Source organism: Strix aluco, chromosome 1 (assembly GCF_031877795.1).
Source record: "Strix aluco isolate bStrAlu1 chromosome 1, bStrAlu1.hap1, whole genome shotgun sequence".
Taxonomy (NCBI): domain Eukaryota; kingdom Metazoa; phylum Chordata; class Aves; order Strigiformes; family Strigidae; genus Strix; species Strix aluco.
This window is the reverse complement of record NC_133931.1, coordinates 119,557,002-119,569,191: the sequence shown is the minus strand read 5'-3', so window position 1 is coordinate 119,569,191 and position 12,190 is coordinate 119,557,002. Positions and strand designations below refer to the sequence as shown.

Below are 12,190 nucleotides of genomic sequence, written 5' to 3'. Positions count from 1 at the left end.
ACAGCAGGGATTCTGTGTGTCTGCCCACTAGAAGGAAAGGGAGCAGGGATGGAGCCTGTTCCCGAACTACGGCCTTTGATGATGGCTTACAAAAAGGGTCCCCCGCATCAACAGAAGGTACTTCAACACCCTGTTTCACAGCAGTCCTGTCGCAATTGCAATCAGAACCGTTTCTGAAGGCCACGTTACCAAGAGCCACAGACAGCCAGGAAGCCTGTAGCAGGCTGATCAGAGGGCTGGGAGAACCACCAGCTAAACGTGCATCACATCACTCGACTAAACCAAGACTGGAATGGAAAGGTAGGCATGACAACTATTTACAAACAACTGAAGAGCACTCATACCAGTGGCAGCAAGGGAATTACATTCAGGGCAATGGAGAACACATGTTTGCATCGCTCTCCCTGAGCTTGCTTTTCTGCTACCCATGCTATCTACTTCCTGAGCCTCTTGCTATAGCAAAGGAGCTCTTTTCAAAACTGCACCATTGCAGAGCTACTCTAAGAGAGGTATAGGGAGGATGGTTAAGAGCAGAGGACTGAAATCGTGAATCAGGAAGAAAGAACAGCAGGAAAAGTTTCCGGACAGTTTGTTTTCAGCTGTGGGAATCACTTCCCAAAGGAAGTGGTAGAAGATTAACCACTTGAGTCACTTAAAACTCAAGACAAAACACTAAAATTCTGCACTCGCATCAGAAATTCATGCATATTCCAGAGAAACTCTCATCCCTCTGAATCAGTCCTTCACAAGGGTGGGCATCACTAGGAACATGATGCAGATTGGATGACTGAATGTACAGAGCAGAATGAGCTCCCTAGCTGCACACACAAAGAACACCAGATTTTTAACTGCTGACATCTCATTTTGAGATAACTCTGGTTCATTTACCATGTGGCTGGCAAACAGATACAGCACTTATCAACTCCAACTTTGATTAAGGAAAGATTTCATTCTGCATGCCTGTCAGGTTTGTACCTTTCAGCTGAAGCATCTTTGAAAAGGACAAAAGTTGAAGGTGTTCACAGCCTAAACTTGCCTAGTCTTGCCTACCTATTGCCCATGGCTCGCTGTTTTGCAACCCTTATAAATATAGCCTTAGGCAGGCTTGCAATACACTACTTAATCATTTGCCAGAGGCAAGTAATATTTTTTGTGACAGGAGAATGAATCATCAGTTTCATCACAGGGATGGATGTGGACAATGAATGTCTTCGCTACTTTTAAAGTCTTGTTTAATTTAGTCTAATTTACATCTTTCTAGTAGTACAATGCTTCTTTAAAAAACAAAAAACTCCAAAAAACCTGCTACCAAGTAATTTCATTTAATAACAGAAAATGATTTTTCTCACCCTACCACCATCACCTACCAAATGATTCACGTGCCAGGCGTACAGATCATCTAAATGTGTTTTCACATCCATAAAGTCCCGCTCCATTTCAACACTTAAGCGCACATGCAGAGTTAGCCATGAGCAGTTCCACTAATCTGAATGGAGACAATCCTTATGCCTAAAGGTTTGTGTGTCTTGGCATGAGCAGGACTGTAGCACCGATGGCAAATCTACCGGAAAAATCAACATTTTGACCCAACAGGTATGTGCACATGCGTTGGCATGAATGGACTGTTTTGTTATACGAAGGACAAACGCAGAAGGAACCAAGGACACGGTTCAACTTTTTTTTTTTCCCCACAAAGAAAGACAGTCACAGAGACTACCTGATGAGTCTAACAGTCAGTCAGACACTTATTCCATAAGATAAAGGCATCTGACATGGGCTAAACAGTGAGTCAGAAAGAATTTCCTATCCCTTCATGTTTCCTTCCAACCATCGGTATAGGCAGGTAATACGAGACAAAACGCTGCGGTCCTATTGCTGTAAGTTATTTCAGAAATCTCCACGTGAAACAGACCACGTAGAGAGGCCTCGCGTTCCCACTTCCCCCCCCAACACAAGCATAGAGCCGGCTACAAAGGCTCGGAGCCAGCCTAGGGCGACAAACGCACAAATGCGAGCGCACGGAGCAGCCAAAACGCTGCGTTACGATCGCGCCGTCATTGAAACGGTGCGCAGCCCCCGCTCTCCGCGGTGACTTTTAGCAGACATGTGCCGGGCAAAACCCCCTGGACATCCGAGCTGCCCCGCCGCCTCGCCCCTTACGACCCCGTTCCCGTAACTCGCCCCTGCCGGCGCCCGCTCCCCGCGGCAGGCCAGCCCCCGCCGCCCGCCCTGCCGCCGCCGCGGGCGCTGAGGGGGCGCCCGCCCTCCCACGCACCCCCGGGGAAGCCGCCCCGAAACTTTCCGGCGCTCTAGTGCCGCCCCTTCCCCGGGCACCTCCGGGCGGGCGGGAGGCCGCGGGCGGCGCCGGGCAGCCCTACGCGGGGCACCGGTACAGGCTCCCGCCTTCGCGGAGAGGGAAGGGCCGGGCGGACAAAGGCCTGGCTGGCCCCCGCCGGCACGGGGAGGCCCAAGGCCGCCGTCCCGCCGCCACAGGAAGCCGCAGGCTGGGCCCGACACCTTCCCGCCCGCCCGGGACGAGCACACCGCCCCGGCGCCGGGGCTGGGACGGCGGCCGGCGAGGCGCCGCCTCCTCCGCCCGGGACGGCCGCCGAGGGACCCGCGCTGCGGGGCGGCGGCGCCGACGGCTCCCGGGGGCTGCCGGCGGCTCCCCGCAGGAGCGGGCGGGCGGCGGGACGCCGCGCTCGCTGCTCTCCGCCCCGCCCCGCCCGCAGAGCGGCGGGCGCGCCCGAGACGAGGCGCCCGGGGCCGGGCGGGCAGCGCTCAGCCCGCTCCCGGCCGGCTCCAACCCCCGCCCCGTCCTCCCGCTACCTCGGCCATGGCCGCGGCGCGGCGGGCTCCTGGCAGGGGCCGCGCTCCGGCCCGCCTGGCTGTACGAAGCTCCCCCTCTGCCCCTCCGTCCCGGGAGCGGGCCGGGCCGGGCTGGGCTGGGCTGGGTGCGGCGGGACACCCGGCCTCGCTCCGCTCCGCGTCCGGCTGCCCGTCGCCTCCGAGCTGCTGAGGGGGAGCCCGGCGCGGCGGGGGAGGGGAGGGGAGGGAAGGGAGGGAGAGAGAGAGGGAGGGGAAGGTCCGCCGCGCTCGGCCGCGCTTTCCCCGCCCCGGAAACACATTCCTCCCCGCTGCCGTCAAGCCCGGGCAGGGGCGGCGCGCTGGGACGGAGGGAAGGGCTCTCCCTGCCCGAGGCGGGGCTCGTCCCCCGCCTCCCTTGGCGGTGACCGCCAGCGCCTTATTTGGTGGGGTTTCATTAGCGCCCCGGCTGCCTGTCGCCCCGCTCCGCAGCCCCCGCGGGACCGGCAGTGGGGCCGGGGCTGCCCCGCGGCTGCCGGCGTTTCCCTCGGCGCTCCCGCCTCGAGCGGCGGCTCGACGGCCGCGCCGCTTGGCCAGGGCTGCGCCTTGCCCGGCTCCCCGCGCTGCCTCTGCTTCCTCCGGGCTCGCCCCGGCGGTGCCCGCGGAGCCGGGACACGCGTGGCGGCGGAGGGGTGGCGGGGGAAGGGGCACGGCCCGCCCAGGGGCACGGCCCGCCCCGCTCGCTGGCAGCCGTTCGCAGAAGCGGTGCCCGTCAGTGAGTGATTGATGAGGTTGGCGGGACGCCGATGCACCGTCCAAGCTGAAAAGTGGAACTCCCCATGTCCCCTGGCCGGAGCCCGCTGCTGTTCGGCACATGCTCTTGGCGCTTTTCAGTGCTCCTTGAAGTAGGTTCTTGGAGGTTCGACTGGTTAAAAAAAGTTAAAAATAAAAACGTGGCATTTGATGCGTTTTTGGAGGTAAGGAGTGATAGGAAACGCAAGCTACGGACTCACAGCTCACAGTCCCAAAAGCTGTGCCTTTATGCGCGGCCACTGGAGCTGGTGTCAATTCTTGTTTTGGTATGATTAACTGAACGACTGGGGCTGCAAAGTGATGGTTTTAACGGCTTTCCCCTTGCTTTGTTTCTAGCTGTACTTCAAAATAAAAAATTAACGATGTTTCTGCCTCACTCAAGCGCAGCCTGTGATTCAACCCTGTGTTCCATTTGAGCAGTGCAGTTGTTTAGGATGAAGTCTATCGACATAGCTGCATTAGCAGAAGCTTTTAATGCTGGTACAACTGTAATTGTAAAACTGTTTTAGTGGTGTTAGAAAATGAGATTGAAATGATAGACTGCTGCTCCAAACAACTTCATCAAAAGCACTGGACAAATGAAGTGGAAGAGAAATAACTTTGACAGTCAGAGATAAGGAAGCCAGAGACCATATGTTTCAACAGGTAAATTAGTATATAGTATTAATACTGCCAGGAACGGGGAAAGAGACTGCCATAAAGCCAAGGTTTTAAAACTGCAGAAACGTATGCCGTGCAAAATAAAAGCAAATGCCGAAAGGGATAGCGATCTGCCAAAAATGTAAGAAGTTTAAGTACTGGGGGAGAAAAATTACTTTTAGCCAAGGTATTCTTCTCTGCTTCCTTATTGCAGGGAAAAAAGCACATTTTGCAGAACATGCAAATGGTGAGTGGAAGTTCACTATGGTGTACTGCAAACAAGTGGTGGTGAAAATGTGCCTCAGATTGCTGGGGCTATGAGGAGTAAGTAAAACTGTTTAACAAACTGGTGCTTCAAGTACTACACAACACACAGCTCAGACATTTTTGTGTGTGAAGTTGCCTGTGGCTGACTGTGCTGTGCGATAGGAAATTGGCAGGAAAAAATCTCCCAAACGGCTGAAAAAAGTCACTGAATTATTTGGCGGCTTTCTGGACTCCTTTGGAGAGTACAGATGCGTATGAACGCCATTTGTTATTTTCCAACACTTCTGAAGTACTAAAGATGTCAGAAAAAAGTGCTGGAGGTGTCTGAGGCAGCAGACATAATTGCAGATGATGTCAAAATGTTTAATGTAGAGTCTCCATGCTGTGGTATACATGACATCTGGGAGAGTGAGTTAACATTTTTGCACAGAAGGACTCAAGAAATGGCTTGAGCGGGCAGCTAGGAATTATGTGGGTCACTGCTAGGCTTGGGTACCACTTCTGGGAATCCACATCCTTGCATCTCACAGAAAATAGGTGAGAAAATGTGACACTGGAGAAAGGAGTGTGAATGATGTATATTCACTTAGTATATATACTGATTTGTTTGATACTGCTGGATTTGCTGTTGTGTTTGCTATTGCTTTTTTTCTGTGATTTTGAGAGATTGTGGTTCTTTGTTATAGGATTTGGATATAAGTTTTTAACTCTTCCTTCTGCAAGTGCTTGCATGTGTCAAACCCATCTAGTAATTGGAAAATATCAGAATTATAATACTTCAGTTCGTTTAACTTAATTGGCTTAATTACATTAAATTAACACAGCATTTTCCCTGATTTTTATGTGTATTTAATACTCAGGTTATATTTAGAACACAATAAGGACTGTCATTTGGTAGCAATGCCTTTTGTTTTATGTGTAATGTATGTTCATTTTCTGTGAACGATGTAAGAAGTAAATTTCTGTGCTGTAGAATACACTGTCACAGGACAGCCAGGTAAGTGATGTCTGCAGATATTAGCAGAAATAGTAAAATACTTTGTTTTATGATTATTTACATATCATATTATGGAAAAAATCACAGAAATATAAATATTTTAGTATTTTAGTTATTGCTTTCAAAGTACTTACAGTATATTTGGCAAATTATATTACTTAATAGGCACAGCTGATTTAATTACATGCATTATCTTTTATACCTACTAGAGTTTTGCTTTAAAAGCCTGTTGAAGAATATATTTTCATTCTGTCTTAACTATCTTTTAAGCTAAGCCATTGACAAAAGAGGGCCCCGGTATCACAGAAGAGAAGTGGTTGGTGGAGCACCAGTGGTGTGCAGGTCACAGGCTGAGAATCTTTGGCCTATTCTCAGTGAGTCATTTTATATATATAGTACAAATACCAGCATGACCAGGTTGTGTGGTGGAAGAATCAATCTGTAGCTACAGCTTGCCTTGCAGATACAGGTTTTATTATAACTTTTACAGAAACACCCAGGAATCCCAAACCAGGCTTTGGTGTGTCCGGTGTTGCATGTGTAAAGAGATCAACTGTGTAAATCAGGGGTGCTCAGCTGCAGCTGAAGGGCTGGGGGTGAGCATCCCCACACCAGGCAGCTGCACTGCCATTCCTCCCTGCAGCCGCTCCCAGGCCTGGCTGGTAACCTCAGGGGTGAGCGGTCATTGGAGTGCCTCAGGGACCGCTGCCTCCTGGGAACCAGGAGCTGCTTGGAAGGAGAAGCTGCAGCAGCTTCCCGTGTTATCAGGGTATTTCCTTGGCTGCAGTTTCCCAGTGGCCATATGTTGCTGCCAAGACACTGAGCTCTGAGTTAACTAAAGCCCACACAGCTGGGGGGGCTGTCATCCTGCTCCCTGCCATCTCCTACGCCACTTCTGAAGCTTGCAAAGGGTTTAAGGGGAGATATATTGCAACTGGGGTCGCAGTGAGGAGTGCCATGGTTTGCACACTAGCCCCCAGATGCCTCCCATCAGAGCATCCCACCGAGCAGCTTCATAATCTCACCACCCGCTAACGCAAGTCTTTTCCCCTTTACTTCTTCATATTGTATTAGATAACTTACCTACCTCTGCCTCAGGGAGTGTTTATTTATCTGTACTGTTTTCTTTTCCAACATACTTTGTTACTGAGAGCAGAGTACATTCTCTTTCACCCCCTCTTTTCTTTTCTTCCCCTGCCTCTTCAAAATGCTTCTACCCTACCTAAGATAATTTTTATTTCCAAACTAAAGAAAACCAAATCATAAACCTGAGGTGAAAAATCATAGTCTAAATACAAAAGACAGATAAAGGGTGGGAGAGAAAACAGAAGGCCAAAGTCATTTTCCCAAGGATAGCGATGGAGCCAGAAACAGAAGGCAGGTCTCCTGGGACCGCACCAGGCTGCGGCCACCTGGGCTGCGCTGGTTGCCAGAGCACTGGCTTCCATGGCCTGGCTCAGAGCAGAGCAGCAGCAGTTGCCGCGGCAGATTTATTCCAGCAGCGGCTGTGCAGTCACTATGGGGCACAGCCAGCGGGGAGGCCTTGCTGCTGGCAGCTTGTCAACACTGGGCTATGCCTTCCAGTGTAGAGGCTGAAGGAGTTGTTAGAGATGGACACAAGATTAATGAAGAAAGTATTATTAGAAGATAGGGCCACTCAGTGCAGGAAGTGATGGTGCTAAATGATTGTGGTAATTGCTTTCAATAACGGATTCTATTTGTCTCCTCACGAACAATGAGCAACACTTCTCTGGATGCAGGCAGTGAGCAAACCTGGCAGCTTGTCAGCCACGTACAATGTGTCCATCATATGGAGCAGTATGTTTACATTGGAGCGAGGTTCTCCTGCCCCACACAAGGTGTGGAGTGAAATGAGTCACAGATAAGCCCAGTTGGAAGATTGCGGTCAGTTGTAGTCTGTGGGCAAAGGTTTGCTCTCCAAGACTGTCTACCTGCAAGACACTGGATGACCTACTGGACTTACCTCCTGTGTCTGGGAGCAACGTTTGGCACTTGTCCGCAATCAGCCTGATACTTTAACACCTGGTTTATGATCAGCACTTAGATCTCCAAGTTGTTCAATCAACAGTCCTGTGTCTAGCATAAGCCTAAAAAGGTCAGAGTCCACCAAGCCCTTCCTTCAGCTCACCAGTTTTTAAAAAGTAACTTGTCCCCTTTAGGCTGTCAGGCAAGGAGAAAGGAGTGGTCAGCGAGAGCACATGGCCCTTCTGGTGGGACCGGCCCATGCCATCCATTGCATGGGCACAGAGCAGGCTGTTAGGGTGGAGGGGCTGAGGGCAGCTTTCATTACAGCTGCACCGTGCCTTGTGCTCCTTCCGTCTTCCTCTGACTCTTTTTCTGCACTTACTTCACCTGCAAAGCTGGTCTCTCCTCCTTTTGTGCATGTGTCTGGATAAGCTAAGCTGTTACGTTACCGTTCCATGTTTTCCCTGATGTCCTTAGCATAGACATTCCTTCCTGTTTGTCACATGGATGCATTTCTTCCAAAGCTGTTTTGTGGGACTCCAATGTCACTGTGAAGATCATTTGTTTGATGCAGAAATTCTATAAGATATTTTGACTCTCAGTTAGCAAGGCAGGAATCATTTTTCATCCTTAGGCATGAAGCACAGGTTGCTCCTGTGTTCCAAAGCAAGAAAGTGAGCAGGAGTTAAGTAAGGAGAAGAATGTCTTTGAGATTTATGTTGAAAGGAAACACTTATGATCATGGTAACACAAGGCAGAGAACCTCTGCACCAGCTTCTTACATTGCTTGAACTAAAGCACATTTTCTAGAGAACTCGATTTAAAAACTTCAGGCTTGAAGATGTTTTAGTGTTTAATTACCCAAGAAAAGATGCCTGTGGAAGATTAGAGATATCCCCAAAGGACAGTAATTCTGAATGTACAATAACTTTCTGATAATCAGCAGTTAGTTGATTCTTACCATGTGCTTTTATTCTGTGATGTTCTGAGATCATATGCCTACATATTCCATTCCTTCCTTCTCAGGGGATTCCCACTGCTTAAACAAGCAGCTCATGCTCATTTGGGGAAAAAAAGAATTCCACTGTCCCCAAAGAAGTGTGCGAGCAGGGTTGTGAGAGCTTTCCTTTGCAGAATTCTTCTGGCTCAATTTTACTGTGAGGGACATCCTGCAACATTTTAAGTGCAGTAGTTACTACTCCATGAAATTACTAAAATTTAGACTTTCATAGAGGAGAGGAGGGATAGGAATGAGAGAGGAGGATTTTTATATCATCTGCTCCAGAAAAAGTAGGAGAGGGGAACAACCTACTAGCAGTCAGAGTCTTTGTGTTGTGAGAGCAGGAGTACTGACAGATTTTATGTTCATTGATGCACAGGGGAAAAAGGAGCTATGTGGAAACCAGCAGATTTTAAGCAAGACTAGAAGGCAAGAAACAGGACAAATAAAGTCTGAAGGAAATAAATAGAAATGATACTTCTGGGAAAGGAGATTTGGACAAGTAGAATCACTGTTGTATAAGGTGATTTGCTGTTCTAATAGAAAACAGAGTCAAAAAAGGCAGAACATAATATTTTCATAATAGTATTTCTGTCAAGTAGAAGAGAGTCCTATATTGAGATTGTTCTGAAACCCCCCATTTTTCCTCCCCATTCCTACACGCTTGGACTTATTCTCCTGATTGTGTTTCTTCAAATAATTTGTTCCACTTTTTTTTTTTTTTTTTTTTTTTTTTTAATTTCCTAGGCTCATATCTAAAACGCTTTGGCAGTAATAATGTTTGGATGAAGATGCCAGTGATTTACAGCCAAAATCTCTCATTTGCGCACTCTCAATGATCCCCGTATATTGTCCTCTTTCTCGCACAAGTGTCATAAATTTCCTTATTCTTAAGAGGTTACCTCTGGACATTAATAGCAGTTTTGCTTGAATATTGATTTATCCCACTACCTTGTCATCTAAGCAGAGGCTAATACAAAGCAATTCCGACTTTCTGTTGTGCTATGCACCCAGCTTTTCTTCCGTTCTTTATGACTCTGCTGGTGATTGCAGTATTTTGCAACAGTAAACTGTTTAACTCTCAGGACTCATCAAGAGAAAAATTCATTTTCTCAGTCTGCAGGTGCAGGCTCCGAAATGAAATACATTATTAATTAAATCCTAGGTGTGAAACTGCAGTAAGAAATACTGTAATTTGCTAGTATCCTTGGCAGTAGGCATTATAACTTGTTACAAAGTTCCATCCTGATCTCAGCTGTGTATAATGAGCCATCAAGGAGTGAAAGTGAAAAGGTCATTGTGGATGAACTAATATGTAATGGAAAGACTCACAAGCAATTTTTAGAAAAGCTCAAAAAGAACGAGGTGGAACATTGCATGGAGTGAATTTTGCAGTCTAGTTCATGATAAAAAATGTATTGTAAAGTTACTATGAAGATAATGCACACGTAGGCCATGCTAGATGTCCCATGGCTTGGGTGGTGGAAAGGCATTTGGCTTTCAGCCTTTTGCCTCACAGCTTACTCAGGATCTGTGGTATTTTCTGCAACCACATACTTGAATATGTGGCATTGCCTTTCTGCTGTAGCTGAGGCTTAGCTAAAATTAAACTGTCTTCAAGCTAGCAAATGTGAATCTTAATTCTCTTTGCTCAGCTAGTACCTATATCACAGAAAAGCTTGTTCCTTGTATGACCCATCTTCCATCACAGAATCACAGAATCATCTAGGTTGGAAAAGACCTTGAAGATCACCTAGTCCAACCATTAACCTGACATTGACAGTTCTCAACTACACCATATCTCTAAGCACTAGCCCTATCTTATCATTACCTTTTCTTCCTCCCCATTTTAATCTGTGACCCTCCAGATGTTCTCATCTGTTGTGAATAGACCCTTTGTTGTGGTCCACGGTGTGGACACTGAGCTGTCCCTTTCACCAGCGGCACCTGTGCCTTCATGCTTATGTGTTCTAGCTGCACTGATCTCTTCCCCTTCAGGAAAGATGAATTTTGAGGGCAGTTGAGTCACACAAAGTCCTCTGAAGATGGACTGCAGTTCCAGGACAACTCTGCCCAGCCGCTGCCTTTCCAGATTGGAGTCTCCTTGCTATAGACAAAGCTTTGGAAAATGTGAAATGCTAATGTTTCTATCATGTATATGTGAACTGAGGTAGTCCAGTCTCATAAAGTAGCCTGATTTACTAAGCTGTCGTAAGAAAGGCCGAGGATACCTCTCATGGCTCAAAAGCCTTTGCCTCAAGGATGGGAGGTTGCAGGAACTACTTTACCTTCATTTTTTGTATCTTATTTTTACACTATTGGAAATGGCGGGTCCATTTTTGCTTTCCAAAGGAAAACATACAACTTCAGGAAGATGATTTTCTTAGATGCCTTCAGCCTGATGCGTAAATACAGCAAAGCTGGATAATAGATAAAAGGGGGTTATAAACAGAAATTTGGCCTTGAGTGAAGGCAGTAATACCTACACATTAGTTTTTTAGGTTTACAGGGACATTGCTAAGGTGACATTAATAAATTTCCTAGTACCTTAAAGTACTGCAATGCTAACATTGTAAAAAGCAATGAAACAAAAAGAAGATGCTATTCAATTTAAATAATTCTCTCAGATGCCATAGCACTGAACTGTTAACATGTGAACCCTAAATTAAAATTGGCCTGTGTCATTTTGTTGTCTAAGCAGATCCAGCATAGTAAGTTTAAAAGCCATGATTAATAGTAAATACTAAACTAGCTTTGAAACATATCCATTTTGATAATTTATCATCTTCTGACATTATTGGCAACAGAGATCTTTTAAAAAAGTGTGGCCTTTTTGCCCAAAAAACCCCTTCTTTTAAGGTTTTCTTTAGGAAAACATCATAAAAGACTAACTTTATTTTAAATTCAATCTCTTTCTTCTATTCTTTTTCAAATATCAAAGGAGAAATGTTTTACTGGTGTAAATATTTATTTGTGCGCTATAAAGCTATTCTGGAAGGAGTCTTCAAGAGCAGATCTGTTGTATTCATGGTGCTGGATGGTAAACTTGGGAAAGACCTAGAAGCAGATCTTTGCTTCTGCTAGTTTCCAGTGGACCTACAGCTATTGACAGTTTGACAAAGAGCATCAGCCAATGATCCATCATACAAGCAGACAGCACCAAACTTTTTGGTGGGATCTATCTCAGCTAGAGGCAGCTAATTAGTTTCTAGGCTGATACCACAGTCAGTGGACAGGGTGATTCATGCTGCCTGAAGATAAGTGCCTAAAAAGTCTCATATCTCTCTCCTTTGACTGTAATAATCAGTTTGTACTTGGCAGCTAACTTTTCATTGGCAAAGTTATATACGACAAACTCTCCCTACTTTTTATGTTCCATATTTACAAATACTGAGAGTCTTCTGAGTACTGGAAGAAATGTGTGTGTGTGCCCAATGTAAGCAGTTACAGGAAGTTGTGTGCTGTCTACTAAGTAGATTAGAAACTGTTGGCCACGTCCTGAAGTTTTATAAACTTCTTACTCAGTTCTTATTCAGCAGTGCTCTCTGTAAAGTATCTCCACTTAGTCACTGACTATTCAGCATGAATGATTGATCAGAAACATTCCTCTAATATAAATCAGTCTTATCATGTTTAAACACAAGTATAGCTTCTACCAGCCAGGATGTTATGCATACTGGGAG

The 12,190-nt window shown here is 46.7% G+C and overlaps 1 protein-coding gene across 2 annotated transcripts in view; it reads right to left on the bottom strand.

Annotated features, from left to right (window-relative positions):
* ITGB1 (integrin subunit beta 1) overlaps positions 1-3,078 on the bottom strand; it is a 46,680-nt gene extending 43,602 nt beyond the window's left edge. Inside the window, exon 1 of one of the 2 annotated variants that reach the window (XM_074832653.1) lies at positions 2,830-3,078. In XM_074832653.1, coding sequence (XP_074688754.1) covers positions 2,830-2,838 — 9 coding nt within the window. In that variant the 5' untranslated portion in view covers positions 2,839-3,078. The remainder of the gene's footprint in view (positions 1-2,829) is intronic. The other variant, XM_074832662.1, reaches the window with a different exon arrangement.
* Between the last annotated feature and the right edge of the window lie 9,112 nt (positions 3,079-12,190).